This window comes from Rhea americana, unplaced genomic scaffold, assembly GCF_003343005.1.
Source record: "Rhea americana isolate MKP2758 unplaced genomic scaffold, rheAme1 scaffold_529, whole genome shotgun sequence".
Taxonomy (NCBI): domain Eukaryota; kingdom Metazoa; phylum Chordata; class Aves; order Rheiformes; family Rheidae; genus Rhea; species Rhea americana.
In genome coordinates this window covers 90,980-106,231 of record NW_028186678.1, presented here as the reverse complement: position 1 = coordinate 106,231, position 15,252 = coordinate 90,980, and the positions used below count along the sequence as shown (strand labels likewise).

At 48.7% G+C, this 15,252-nt stretch overlaps 1 protein-coding gene across 1 annotated transcript in view; it reads left to right on the top strand.

Annotated features, from left to right (window-relative positions):
* Positions 1–10,729, top strand: part of NOL4L (nucleolar protein 4 like) — a 65,510-nt gene extending 54,781 nt beyond the window's left edge. The window contains exons 7-12 of the mRNA XM_085318244.1: positions 287–558; positions 1,960–2,145; positions 2,234–2,425; positions 2,791–2,913; positions 3,592–3,793; positions 7,110–10,729. Coding sequence (XP_085174370.1) covers positions 287–558; positions 1,960–2,145; positions 2,234–2,425; positions 2,791–2,913; positions 3,592–3,793; positions 7,110–7,309 — 1,175 coding nt within the window. The 3' untranslated portion in view covers positions 7,310–10,729. The remainder of the gene's footprint in view (positions 1–286; positions 559–1,959; positions 2,146–2,233; positions 2,426–2,790; positions 2,914–3,591; positions 3,794–7,109) is intronic.
* Positions 10,730–15,252: the final 4,523 nt, after the last annotated feature.

The window sequence follows — 15,252 nt, the reverse complement described above, 5'->3', positions numbered from 1 at the left end:
GAGCTGCGGCCCCGCCGCGCGCCGCCTCCGAGGCCCAAACGCAGACTTTGCCGGTCCTTGTCCCGACAGTGCCGGTGGAGACTCTCMTGCCAAATAAGCGCAGAGCCCGGCTGAGCGAGGTAGGGGAGCCGGGGCAGCAGCGCTGCAGCTCTGCACGTGCCGTGGCCGGCGCGGCCTCGTGCCGATTCGCCTGCAGGAGGCAGCGAGGGGGGGGGCTCGTCCACCTTCGGGCCCACGGTGGTGCCAGGGCCTCAGCGCGGTGCTGACGCCTCCTTCTCCRTTACAGATGACTCCTCATCGGAGAGCTGCAGCGGGAATGGCTCCTCCACCCTGAACCCCTCCACCTCCAGCAGCACGCAAGGCGATAGCGCCTTCCCCGAGATGAACGGCAATGGAACCGCTGCCCCCATGGACTTCACCGCCTCCGCCGACGACCAGCCCATCAACCTCTGCGACAAGCTCACGCCTGCCCACGTCACACCTTCCTACCAGTCGGACAGCTGCAGCACCGACGGGCTGCGCAGCAGGGTGAAATACGCAGTGAAGGCGACGGCAGAGGTACGGGCCCCGGGTGGCGAAAGCCGCATTGGGGGGGCGCAGCGAGAAGGAGCAGGCGGCACATCCCCATCAGAGCCCGTACAGGCGCAGGAAGATGGGAGCAGATGCACATGCGGCCTCCAGGGCCAGCCAAGGACTTTGCTGCTCCCCCCGCGCCAGGGAAGTGYGGCGGCGCGAGGCCGGCATCCTTTCCCTTGTAGGGAGGGAAGCGCGGCAGCGCAGCTCGCCCCGATGGCTGCGGAGCGGCTGGAGAGCAGCTGTGTCTGGCCTTGCTCCAGCGTCAGGGCGGCTGCTGTTCAGTAAAACTAAGGCCCGAGTGCCAGCAGTTCAGTTAACAGAAGGAGGGGAAAGGAAAGCCTGGCAGGACCGCAGGCAGTGTGCCACCCGACCCTGCTGCCAGGCACAGACATCCTCCCCGCGCCTGTCCGAACGGGACGTTGCACTGGGCTTTCTCCAGCCCTGTACAGAAGTGGTCCAGGCCCATTCATCTCCTCCCTCTGCTCTGTTCCGTAGCGAAAGATGCCCTTCGGCRTCCCATGTGAAAGTCATTCCCGTGGCCGCCTCCCGACCACGCGGAGCAGGGCGCGTGCGAGCCGGGGCCGCCGGAGCCATGGAGCTGCTGCACCGCCCCTGCTGCTGCGGAGCTGCTTGCAGCCCCTGCACGCAGCTGTCAGTCCCAGGGCTGCTCTTGGCTAACTCTGCAACCGTCTCATGAGGACATCTCCATTTAAACCCAGTCAGGGCAGCAGAGGACCTGCCAGGCATTTCCCACGTCTGCCCACAGAAGCAGTGCTAAGGAGGTGGGCAGGACAGCTTAGCAACAGGCCACTTGCTGGAGAGCAAGGCGAGATGAGCCCCCTTCACCCCTGCCGTGGCAGAGGAACAGCGAGTCACCAGCACACRTACTGACTCCTAAACTCCCAGCACCTTCGAGTGCTGGCCCAGCTCTCCGGGAGATGGGATGTGCCAGACCGTGCCTGCCTCAATGGAGCTGAAGGCYAAACAGTGCATGGCATTGGGTATTTTCTGCCCTGTGTAACATGCCTGCTTCACAGCTACTGCTGCCTGGCCAGGGTCAGGCCAAAGCTGCAAGAGGCTGAGAAGCAAATCTGTGTTTCCTCCCCATAAGGTCACTGTGTCCTCCCTTGGCTGGAGCAGGCAGGAGCTGTCAGGCTGCAGTGTGCCTGGGCAGCGTGGCCGGTGGTGTTTAGCTCTCTGGGTGCTTGTGTGGGTCACGAGTTGCAGTGGAAGGAGAATGTGATATCAAAAAAGGGGACAGAAGCAGCGAGCCAAGGGAAAGGTCTTTTGATGTGCCTGTCACTTGCCCAGTCTGAAGTCTGGCCTTTGCAGAGATGCGTAAGCAGGAAGGTAACACGCGTTTAACTCCCTGTCTCCTCTCAGTCCCCTCCATACAGCTCTGGTAGCTATGACTCCATCAAAACGGAAGTCAGTGGCTGCCCTGAAGACTTGACTGTCGGCAGGGCTCCCACAGCTGATGAAGATGATGACGATCACGATGACCACGAAGATAACGATAAGATAAATGACTCCGAAGGGATGGACCCAGAGAGGCTAAAGGCCTTTAATGTAAGGACAGAACCTGGAGTGGAGAGGGTACGGCAAGCCCACCTTTCTCCCGTTTCTATACTCTCACCGTCTGTCTTTTTCTTCATAGATGTTTGTGCGCCTTTTTGTGGATGAGAATCTGGATCGAATGGTTCCCATCTCCAAGCAGCCCAAAGAGAAAATCCAGGCCATCATTGAGTCTTGCAGCCGACAGTTCCCCGAGTTCCAGGAGCGGGCTCGCAAACGCATTCGCACTTACCTCAAATCCTGCCGCCGCATGAAGAAGAATGGCATGGAGATGGTGAGCCGTTTCCCCGCCTCCCGTGCATTTCTCATCCCCCTCCTCACTTGCAGGTGCTCCTGGCAGTGCACAGGGCTGGTTGTGCTGCTTCTAAGCTTGTGTTGACCCAAGGGATCACCAAACCTTCTGCACACTGTGCACATGCTATCAGGCTCCTGTTACAGACTGGTAATGCAAGGGAAGGAGAAGGGTTTTACATTTCTTGCCCTTTCAGTACACATGCTATGAAGACACGAAAGTGTTCCATGCCCATGAGGTGCTCTTGGCAAACGCTTGCTTTGAATTAACTTTGAGTGTCTGAGAGAAGAAACAAGTCACCATGGTGATGGGTCCCTAAAAGTGTTTATGTGGTTATGTCTTCATAGACCAGGCCCACACCTCCTCACCTGACCTCAGCCATGGCAGAGAACATCCTGGCAGCTGCCTGCGAAAGCGAAACACGGAAAGCAGCCAAGCGAATGCGGCTGGAGATCTATCAGACATCCCAGGTACGATGCTTCCAATGCTTTGCACACCAGGCACAGGGATATGTTCTCATGCCTGAGTAGGAAGCAGGAGGTAAGCCAGAGATAACAGAGCAGGACAGCAGTTAATTCTATCAGGTCGCTGGCTTACTGAAAACCATAGCTGCAAGCTTCATCTCGCCCTGGGTGGGAAGTGAGACACTGGGCAAAGCACACACATCACGGGCAGTGACATGGCAGCAGGAGGACAGAGCACATGTGACAAAGCGTGCAAGCAGCCAGGGAGAGGAGGCAGCACGCAATGTGCGTGGTGGTGGGGACTCAGTAAACAGGCTTCAGACTGAAGGGAGAGACGTGAGACAGTGGCCAAGCTATAGTTAACCTCTGGAGGGACTGTGGCAGTTGGAGATGAACAAGAGAGATGCTTTAATTTCTAACAGCAGGAGAGAGTAGTAGGGGAAAATGGTACAAGCTTGTGGCAAATTGGCAAAATATTTTTAAAAGCCTTCCTAAAAAGTCACAGGGCTACTGAGCAGGCCCACTGAGCAAGCATCTAGGACTTTCAGAGTACATTGGCTGGGACATGAACACTGGCTTGTACTGTGGGCCAGCAAGAGACCAGCAGGTCTTGTGCCTTCTGCTGGAAGCAGATGGAAGGTCAGGCTGCTCGCTGCAGTAAGTCTGTTTGGTTCCCTTGTGTAGGATGAACCGATTGCTCTAGACAAGCAGCACTCCAGAGACTCCACGGCCATCACCCACTCCTCCTATTCACTGCCAGCTTCATCTTACTCGCAAGATCCAGTCTACATCAATGGAAGTTTGAACTACAGCTACCGTGGCTACGGGTCCCTGGGCGGCAGCCTGCAGCCACCCACTTCACTCCAGACAGGGAACCACAGTAACGGTAAGCGGCACGCTCTTCTGGGAGTAAAGCAGCGTTACGGGGGCCAGCCTGCTTCAACCTGCATCCTCCTGCCCTGTTCCACGCAGAACTGTCTCTGTGCTGAACTTCGCTGCGGGCTGGGAGTCGCTGGCTCTCCTGGCATCCCTGCTGCGCTGTGTCTGAGCAGCCAGGCTTCTCCAAGCTGGCTGACAGAGGCAAAGCTGGGGCTGTTCCCACAGCTCGGACCAAGATCTTTTACTGCAGGCACCTCTCCCACCTCTGCGCAGAAGTTGCTCCAAAAGTCCCTCTTCCTTTGCAGCTGGTGGAGGCCTCTGCTCAGCTATTCAACTTACCTTATTAGCAAGCAGCTAGTTGTTGAACTGAACTTAGAAGGGAGGCATAGGTGGAACTAGTGGAGGAAAGGAGTGTCACTTAAAAAAAAAAAAGCAAATCCATACCACCTATTAATTATTAACACGAGCAGGYGCCTATCACTACCCTGATCTTGTTGCTGGTATGAGCCATTCCTTCCCCCAGCCTCCATCAGCTGCTCTTTGGGACGGGGCTGCGCCCATGGCACGGGCAGCTCCTGCCACGGCGTGGGAGGGCGGCGAGGGGCTCCAGGCCACATGGAGAGGTGGCCAGGAAAGCAGGGCTGACACTACAGGGTTAGAAAGCCATAAGAGAAAGCAGGCAAGCCTTGTGGAGCCAGTTTAATTTCATAATAAATGAGTAAATGACCAGAACAGAGTAGCCTGGGTCAGAACAGGGCACTGAGGGAAATACCGTGGTACCTGGTGACTCCTTGACACTCAGCTTAAAGATGTGTGGGATCAAGAAAAAGGTCTGGGCTCTCCAGCCACCTCAGCCAGTCCTTCAGCAGACTCATTTGCTTTGCCTTGCTCCTGTGTGTGCTGTGCACTCCTCCAGCTTCCTTCCCCTGCCCTTGGCCCTCCCTCCCCGACTGGGGTAAGGATTTGAAAGGATGTGATTTCCGGAGTCCTGAAAGATGCCCGTCTGGGATTAACTCTTATCATCCCTTCCTAATGCCTCTTAACCCTGAATAAAGATCCCACCCTAGTCTCCAGCTGCTGAGACCTAATCCTTGCAGCTACAGCGGAGGCAGCTAGGGTTTCTCCTCAGCCCAGCGCATGCACTCGAGGCCCCTGTGTGCTCCCAGTGACCCTCCTCTCTCCAGGCACAAACATCCAGAGTGCCGTTTCCTTGACGTGAGACAGCAAACAGATGCAGATACATCTCGGCGCAGTTCCAGTTAGAGCATGCCCCAGAATAAGCAAACAGGCCCTGGTTATAGCACACAATAGGGGCACACAGCAGCAAACTTGCTTCTTTCTAATGGGTTTTAAACCTCTCCTTCCCATTTTTTTTTCCCTCTGCCTGAGCTCTTTCCCTGTCCTTTAAAGGTAAGAGCAAACCACCATGGCACAGGAAAGGAATGCTGCAAGGAACTGCATCTTTTCCTCACTCCGTAAGCATAAAGCCTGCAAGAATTTGTTGCTCAGAAGTGTATCTTCTCCAGCCATCCCCCACCTAAGGCAATTCTTGCTCAAACTCACTTCCCTATTCTCCTAGCTCCTTCCTCCTTAGTAAGCTGTGAGGGTAACAGAAAGCTCGGTTTACTGCGGCCTTTTCTGTCCAGTAAAATTGCTTTCATATTACAGCCACCTCCCCTTCCCCAGAGCTCGCTCTCGCTCTCCTCCGGACTTATTATTACACCCGTTTGAAAGAGCTCTGCTTTTTCCATTTCTCCCTCATCATTTGCTGCTTTAACATTACCTTTTTTTTTTTTTTTTTTTTTGAATCCTTTCTGCCCCAGGTTGATTGCACTCCCCTCCCTGCCACTGCTTAGCAGTGAGACCCACCTGGTCTCAGGGTGTCACATAACTGTCCTGTGCTGTGTCTTTCTGCGTGTCCACCACTGTCTCGGGCYGCACAGCAAGGGCTCAGCTCTCCTGACCCTCTCTCCAGCATCACCGACGGCTCCTTTGGCCTGTAACGCTCCAGGTCACAACCATGGGATTAGCTCAGTGGCTTTTCTCTTTACGTACTGGCTGCCAGTTTTGCTTACATCCTCTCCCCAATGAGTATCACATTTCTAATACACATTTTTCCTCTTCTCTCTTCACTTCTAGCTGATGGTATGGTTCTCATACYTTGTTTGGCCTCTCTCACTTAGTCCAACACAAAGATAAATGTAGTTTTTCTCCTTGCCTTTACCTGAATGTGTCATTCTTCAAGCTGTGTACATCTAAACCCCCTTTGCCCCTGAAATTTGCCATCTGATCAAATGTTATATTGGTAATTCCTTAAGATTTAATATTCACTGAAGTGCRGAGCACTTGGTAGCTCCTACCAAGAGTAGGCTGTATACATATGCATGTGCACATATATCTGCAGACAAATGGAGCAGTGATTTAAAATGTTTCCTGGRTCTTGAAGAACTCAAACTTGCAAAAAGGTCACAAAATTAAAGATCTGTAGCGTGCACAGCAGGTTCTATAAGCTGAGGATGACACTACTGCCTTACTCCACAGAAAAACAGAAGTACAGCTGTAACTAGATGTTCACATACTGTAGAATCAGAGCAGAGAAGTTCTTAAGCAAGAGAGTTATCCTTATCCATCAAGCAAATCATAACTTTTGCAGTATCATTTCATTTATGGAGTAAGACACAAAAATGTAAAACCCAGCAAGAACACTTAGACCCCCCCCACCAAAAAAAAAAAAAAAAAATTAAAAAAAAAAAAAAAAAAAAAGGTGCGGCTCAGCACTTATCTTTCAGGTAAGCTCATGGGTGACATCTTAGAGCCTGCTCAGGTCACCTTCCTTCCCTTTCAGCGCAGCCTACCCAGCAGGTAGGGCAACTGTTGAAAATTTCCTCTTGGCCAGTGTGCCTGGGCACAAACGCGAGGTAGTTAACCGACAACATCGGGAAACACACCCCAAGCAGGATGTCACTTGTCATATGCAGAAGAAAAAACAAAAACTGGAAGACATTTCCTTCTGTCTTTCAGTACTTGAGTCACTTTGAACGGTGGCATTCCAGGGAGGCAGCTGAGCAGTGCAGGTTTCGAKCCACACCACCTTCACAAACCCTCCCTTTTGCTTGTTGTCTGAGCTAACTTCTGCAGGAGCTGGAGGCTTTTCATGTTATTTAGGGCCCATAACTTAAACTGCAGATGACCTTCCTCCAGGTGTAAAGGTCTGGATAAAGGTGTGGCCCAGGAGCAGCAACTGCTGCTAAAATCTCATTTTATCTGGACTGACACAAGCACAGCTGCTCTTCCTGAACTTCACTCTCGCTTTCCATTCGCAGGTCCTACTGATCTCAGCATGAAAGGGGGGGCCTCCAGCACAGCCCCGTCTAACAGCACCAGCAGGGGCATGCAGGCTGCTCAGCTGAGTCCCACGGAGATCAGTGCAGTGCGGCAGCTGATTGCTGGCTACCGAGAGTCTGCAGCTTTCCTTCTTCGATCTGCAGATGAACTGGAAAACCTCATTTTACAGCAGAACTGACTCCTCACATCTGCATTGCTCCTCTGTCGGAAGACAATTTATACCTGCTAGAAAGAGGCTCCCAGTGGTGTCCTGCTCAGGAACACCATCGTCCTCCCATGAAGCAGCGGGTACATGTAGTTTTAGAAGGTGGAATCCAAAAGACCTGTTTTCTTTTACACTCCAAGCACCTGGGACTTCAGGCACAAAGACACGTTTTTTGAACCATACCAACACATGTGCGTCTAGCTGACCAGAAGCCAAACCTGCAGCTTGGAAGGATGTGGGACTTTCAAGGGCAGAAGGGAGCCTGGGGAGGTTTGGGGCTGCAGATGTATTTAGAATAACCTTTGTGGACCCAAATGTTAGAATCCCATCCCCAGATAATTTTCAAGTCTTAGGTGAGCTGAATCACATATTTATTGAGAAACGGACCCTCCTCTCCCCTTAGTAATTTATTTTTCTGAAAATGGATTCTTTTGAGTTTGTACAGATTGCCAGTTTTTTGTCCGTCTGATCAGAAGGAATTTATTCCTGTGAAATAACACATTCCATATCACTACACTACTAATTTCCAGGCAGCTATGCCTGTTTCTCTGGGGGGCCCTTGTCCCACAGGGTGCAAGTTTGCCATCTAACCCTAGTACTTCTAGGCTGCTCAGCCTCCAGTAAGTATAGGTGGAAGCTGAACGATGAAGAAAGTGTCCTGTTTAGACCTGTGTTCTAAGCAGTCCTGTAGCAGCAGCAATGGGGTCTAAATCTCCTGCAGAGACTCAGCAAGCTCAGCAGACCTCCAGCTAGAAGAACGTCTCGCGCTCATTGAAGTCATTGCAGATAAAGAAGGAAGGAAACATCTGAGAAACACTGTCTTGCGTTCACCATCTGTATTCTACCTCACACTCCATTGTGGGCTTTTTCCAGGACTCCTGAGCTGGTTCCGTGTGACTATTAAGGGTAGCAGACAAGTGGATAACACTGAGGAGGCTGAAACTAAACCAGCAGATCAGCAGCTGACCAAGCTCCGCTGCCTTCCCGCTGCRGGCTGCTGCTGCTGGCCGGCAGCTCGCCGTGACCGCAGCTGTGTCCGACCGCTCAGCAAGGAAAGCTGTTTTCCCAAGTCTGCGTGAAACCAACACTGGGGGTAGCAACAAGAGAATAAACCATTTAGAAACCATGCATGGGTATAATAAAGGCTAGTGCAGACTCTCTGCGTGAAAAGCAGGCTCAATTCAGCAAGGAGCTCTCTCCTTTCCAGAAGACAGAGACAGGCAACATTCAGCAGCAAAACTGACAAAAGTTCTCCGGGGCTCAGGATTCTCCCCCTTCTTCCCTGGTAACAGTCCTGGAACAAGCCCACAATTCCCAAAGTGTGGAAAAAAAGTAGTCTGATTACCATTCTGCCCAGTTACCAAMCCCCTCCCCCAGTAATGCACTTCATTTTGCTCAGTGCAATACCTACTACCAGTGCTGCTAAAACCAGGGACTTAGCTCAGGCATTAAGATGCTGAACAGAGCTGAGCAATGCAACGTGGTCTGTAGCCATATAGAGCAGCAGAGAACTGCTGYCGGAGAATGCGAATTTGTCCTGCTTCCTCCCGTCTCAGTGCTGGCGTAGATCCTCCTTGCTCTCCTCTGGGGCACAAATTGTCATCACAAGATAAATTTGATAAATATAAAACCGTATTTGCTCATCTTAAATGTAGGTAGTTTCTCTTTTTGAAGCCAGCAGGGATTTTTTAGGCCAGCTTGAGCCTGATGAAGAAAGTTTCTGCTCTGCGGAGGGCCAACACCATACTCACACATAAAACAGCCGTGCTCATACACAGGTTTGAGTTGTTACAGGTAGCTGAGGCTGGTCTCCAGCCGGGAGTGAACTCGAGCTGGTTATTCAGTAGCCTTTATAACCAACTATGTTCCAAACACACTGGAAGAGAAACAAAATCCTTACCCCATTCTTAGTTTTAGAACAGAAAAAGCCACTGGCTTTTTAGAACAGACTTGCCTGGCCCAGCACCAGAAGGGATTAACTACTGCATTGACTGTTTTCCTCAAACCTTAAAGTTTTCCCAGTTGTTGAAAAAAGGGGACGTAATTCCTGCCCCTTGGCGCAGCRTGTCCCTGCAGAGATGAGATGGTGGTTTGTTAAATCTGACTTAATGCTGGAGTAAGGAGCATCGTGATTGTTCAGAAACGTCTCTAGGATACCCGGACTTTATCCTGTCTGGCCACATTACATGAGAGTGGGGCTGGTATCTAGACCAGGACATCAAAAACCAGCCACCACACACGAGCCAGGTTTCAGACTCATGCTTTCCCCAGCACTTCACAAGCCTGCTTGGTTTGTCCACTGCATCCTCCCATACTTGGAATTTATGTAAATATTTATTTTTGTGTGAATACCATGAAGTAACAAACCTTTTACAAAATTTGTAACCATGGCCATTTGTGAAAGTCTTAACATTAGAGCAAGAGAGGCAGAGACAATCGCTGTCCCGGAATTCTCYCCAGGATCCTGTAACGGAGTTGTTGCCTCTGCTCCCCGTAAGAGGCCATCAAGAACAGTTAGCCATAAGTTTGCCATCCATTTAACTCAAAAAGAGGTTACCCKGGGGCTTACAAACAGGTCAACATCGGCTGCAGTTTATTTAGTTTTATTTATACAGGTTTTAGCTGTCTTCACCAGATCACCTTTGAACTTGTCTTAGCCCGTGTCGAAGTCGAGCAGCTCTTGCGCCTCTGTAGCCTGCTGGTAGAGCACAGCCGAGACCCACGGCTGCGTGCGAAGGAATTGGAAGTCTACTCTGTTGTAACAACTGAGGTTCATAACTTGCAGCCGAACGGTACCGACTCAGATTTCCAAAGCCCTGGTGACAGCCGCGTCTGTGACGAGCTACGAAACTAATGGTGTTGACTCCGTATTGCGGTCAGGGACCCCCCCGCGAGCGGCAGCTTTATCGTTCCTTCGGGGCGAGCTCCGTAGGACRTCTGCGCGCTCTTTACCTGGTCCGCGCGCACTTGCGGCTCTCCTGTGCTCCCAGACCGTTTCACAGGCACGTTCCTGCGTTCTCACTAGACGTTGAAGGGTCAGGAGCCTAGTCTAGGTTCTCAGCAAGGAGGAAGGAGCAGGAGCAGAATACACCGGTTTCCAGATTTTCCGAGAGGTGAAAGGAGAATGCTGGGTTAGCAAATGGTCTGGATGTTCTTTGTTTTGTTTAAGAACAGCTAATCAGTGATTGAGATTTTTTTTAAAAACAAAAACAAAAACCACAACCATCCTGCCCGGATGTTCAGTTCCCATGACAGTGTTTCAGCATGGGAAAGCGTTCCCGGGATTCCAAGCAGATGTAACTCGTACCTCCCCGATCTAAAGGGCCACTTTTCTCCCAGAAGTGGCCATCAGATTTAGTACCAGTTCATTAAAAAATAAAAATAAAAAAAAAATGCTGCTTTGAACTCAGAGGGTTAATATACTTTTGATTTGTAATTTTTTGTAAAACTTTTTACAAGGTAGCATAGTATTTCACCAGAATACCAACTACAATCCGTCCATGGTCTGATTTTTATATAATTTAGTGGTGCTTTAGAAACTTTTGTTTGGTTGTTTCAGAGCTGTACAGCTCCGTTCTTCGCCTGTATCTACCTAAGACCAATGTGAACCTTTGTATTTTTGCTCCTAATTTTGGACTCAGTGAAAGTGTACTGTTTACATGTACAGAACTCCCAGCCCCTGTGTGTTCTGCAAGACCTGCTGTTGAAGAGGAAGATGCACCTCACCCAGTTCGTCTGCTTAGCAAAGCCACAGATTCACTCACTCTAGCGTTGATCCACATACCTACCTTAAGGAAGACCCCACAAAACTGAAACACAAAAAGCAATTTTGTTTTTTGCACATGCTACTATATTTTTTCCAGTAGTCAGTTTAAGAATTGGCTGCAATTCAAGATAAGGATTAGTCTGAAGCTAAGTTAACTAAATAACCAGAACTCCAAACAGAGACAGAATAGTGCAGTGCTGCCATTTCACCGTCTTCCTCCTGACATCGGAGGCACAAAGGTGAAAGCTGCTCAGCTCAGTTTAGGATTCAAACGATGGGGAAGAGCAATCAAGCCAGCTAGGGGCTTGCGAGGAAGCGGGGAGGGGGAAACACTCATCCAGCATAATTGGAAACATACTTTAACTAACATGGTTAAATCGCCCAAGATGTTAATTTCAGATTAAAATGGTAGGAGAGCTTTCCCTCGGGAGACGGGGGGCTCTGAAATGAAGCAGAAGACAGCTCTTYGGAAAGTCAGTGCTTTCCAGAGGGCTCAGATAGAAAGCATATGGCACTTAATCCAGCTTTTAAGGTGACACTTTATTGCTTAATCAATTGATTCATTTTGAAATGATATTTTTGCAGATAGGCACCTATGCAACTTAATGTGGCTCTTAAGCAGATGAGCACTTCCTCCTCAACGAGCTTGATAAGAGTTATTTGTGTTATATACTGTGGATTTTTCCAGTAAATGTGGCTTAATATTTTAATTCTTAGAATGTGTGTCTATTATATATGTGATGCAACTTAATTCTGTTCTGTTTGTGGAATGATTAGCACAGGCCAACTCCCTGTTCCCTCACTTAACAAAGACCAATGAGCTGTTAATCAAGCTGTTATCTCCATGGTATTACTTGCTAAATGCACTGATTTCATAAGTATGTGGAATCCTTTTTTTTTCCTTTGAATCTGTATATCATATATAAGACTGAATCTACTTAATAAACACTGTATAACAAAAAGGGCTTTTTCCTCCAGTATCAGACAGCCGGGGTGCTGATAGCTCCCGCTTCCGAGGCGCTTTCCATCCACTGCACCTTGCGCCATCACCAGCTTGCAATTGCTCACTGGAGCACAGATGCAACCCAGCCCCAGCATGCGCAGTGTGCAAGAGGTCAGTGCGATTTGCCACCAAAGCAGATTCTAAATTTAGGTCTTAAAGGAGAAAAAAAAAAGAAAAAAAAAGGCAAAACAATGTCATTCCATAATTTTGAAGAAAGCTGTGCTTTCCATTCCTTAACAGACAGCTACAGTTACTATAGATAGCAGCATTAGCGCTCGTTAAGTGGGGCTAGTCACAAATTTTATGCTTAACTTATATTTTGACAAAATTGATTAATTTTGTGAAATGTCTGTTTTTTGTGGAAAAAAAAGAGTTTTCATTGAAGTTTGTGGAAAGTTCTCCCTCTCCTCATGGAAAATACTGATTTTTCGTATCAGCTTTATTCACTAAGTATAATAAATCTTTGCATCCATAAAATGTTGCTCTCAAAGTACCATGTAGATAAAACCCTCCTGATTTACATCAGTGATTGCATGCGAGTCAGGAGGACCAAGGAAAGACAAATCAAATCAATTAAAAACTTTTCAGGAAAGAGTACGCTTACATTTGTATACACATACCTGCGATGCAGAACAGACAAGGCTTTCCCAAAGATTTGCTGCCAAGTCCTTGAAAGAGGGTAACCAAGAGAACGCACTCCTCGGCCTAACGTTTGTGCTCGTAAATAGTCACCCGGGACAGGGCATCCTAAAATGCTCCTCGTGGAACAGAGCGAATACACGCGCACCTGCGTGTGCACACAGAGGTAACATTAGGATTCCGTAATATACACACGTAAAGCATGTTGCAGTGTGTTTTCATAACACAGCCAGGTTTCAGTAACGTTAGATCTCCACATGAGGTTTGCTCCCAAATCGTGAGCTGAACAAGCGAGACGCTGCTACGAGCCCCGGGGTTAGGAGCCGTCGGCCAGCGCTGCGCAAGCGTTCCTGGCACCTGCAGAAACGCCCGTCCTTCCGCAGCAGCTCCGCACCCGCAAGCGCCTTGGCTCGGCTGCAGATTTCCCAGCCGTCCACAGCCCGATCCACGGCCGCGCCGAAGCGCTGCAAGCCGAACGCAAACAGCAGGCACGAGATGGTCTTTTTGAGAGATAAAATCTGTTATTTAGCAGATAAATACCACAGAGAAAAAGCTGTTTATAGTCTGTGTGAAATTCTGACAGTAACATGGTTTTACTTTCAAAACTTCCAGGCTCCTGTCTTCTAGATGTAATTAATCCTGACATCATCATTCTCCACACCAGTAAAAAATGATTGACTCCAGTTATCTGGCTATTTTAAAATCCTACTTAAGTAAAGTCTACTAATTTTTTGCATTATTTATTTTTAGCTTATTTAAATTATCTGGACGTCTTTAACCACACCTGTTTTTGTAGACAAAATCACCTAGACTCAAGAGAACATCAGAGAACTACAAAAAACACAAAAGCACTTTTTCTTCCTAAAAAGCTACTGTCAACAGCCGCTGGCCCGGCCCACGGCTGGCCCGGCAGCACGCGCGCTCAGCGACCGCGAAGCGGAGTTCAGAAGATGCCCGAGGTCGAAGGGTTTCTGACAAGTTCAACTGCTGCCACTGGAAGGCTGCAGCYAGGACTGATGTTTACGTATAGATAAACCTTGACTCCTAACGTAAGACTAATTCAGATATTTAAACCGTAAACCTTTTCCCATGCTTGGAAAAGAACTTTCCTTTGTGCTCAAATGCAGCAACACTCAGCTTTTACTCCCTTTTTTCTTCTTCTTTTTTTTTCTTTTTTTTTTTTTTTTAAGCAAGCAGACCAAAGAACCCAGGCTTCACTACTGCTACGCTAGTGCACACAAATAACTGGAATTAATGGCATACAGGAATTACAAGAACAGGGTAGCACTACTGCTGTTTTGTAATACTAGATTACTATTAACCGTAGCGCTGTAGAATACAAGGAAGTTATATAACATATCACGGTAGTCAGCGCCCCAAGGAATCCTACTGCCCAATTCACGGGATCACCGGCTGCCTTGGGGAAGATCCGTGCAGTGAGACCAAACCTGAGACACGTAACATAATAATTTGYGTTATTTGTTTCAAAAAACACTTACTACCTAGAAAAGAAAAAGAGAGAAAGGGAGAACATATCAATAATCTAGGCTTACAGGTAGTTTTAAGAAAAAAACAATATAATTGGTATCAAGTTGTTACATTCTTTTGAAAACATTTTCAGATCCATTTATCCAACAATTTAGTGAGACAGTAACATAAAAAAAGCCATATAATAGCAGAAACAAAAGATATGCCTGGTAACGCTTCGGGCGCTCTCTTAGTGCTGTTGTGCGTAGCGCGTCGCCCCAGGAAGGCAAGTGCCTCCAATTGCTTGTACAACAGCAAACTTCGCTCCAGCAGAGTCCCATACCCAAACCGCTGCTTTCTGAGCTAAGAGCATCTATTTCCCATGAGCCCCACAAAATGACAGCAGTAGGTGAACTGTCTTCAATTATCTGTAAGTGCATAAGAAATGATTTAACGAAGGTCAGACAACAATGCAAGCCCCTTTCTTAATCAGCTGAGCTGAACAGCTCTGGAACACTCAYGCCAGTTAAAAAAGAAAGAAAAAGAAACCATTGCCTTAAAAGCCACAGAGGAGGATTCCAGAAAATGAGGATTGAAACCACAAATGCAGGTTTTACAGAGTGTTTATTTTTCCAATACCACAAGGGACATACATGAGCAGGACCCTCTGGAGGGCTCTGCAAACCAGACCAGCTTCAAACCGTACACTACAGTGGCCCCAAAGGAGACAGAGCCAGACTACCCCAGCTCTGCTCCCTATCTTTGGTAAGCAGGTTTTCACACCTCTGCTCAGACTAATACTGCAGTTCAGTTCATCCCAGTGTGTGTGTGTGCGCGTGTGTGTGCATGCACACATTGGTTTCCCTCTCGTGTCTGCAATATAAGGCTGTCAAATGCATTAAGGATAGACCATTTCAGAGACTAAACTTGTTGCATCCCTCAGGATTGCATCTCAGGGAGATCTATGATTAAAAAAAGTGCATGGTTAAGGGAGGTAGGATAAAGCTTGAAAAGGGAGAAACAGGAAAAAAGTTAAAAAAA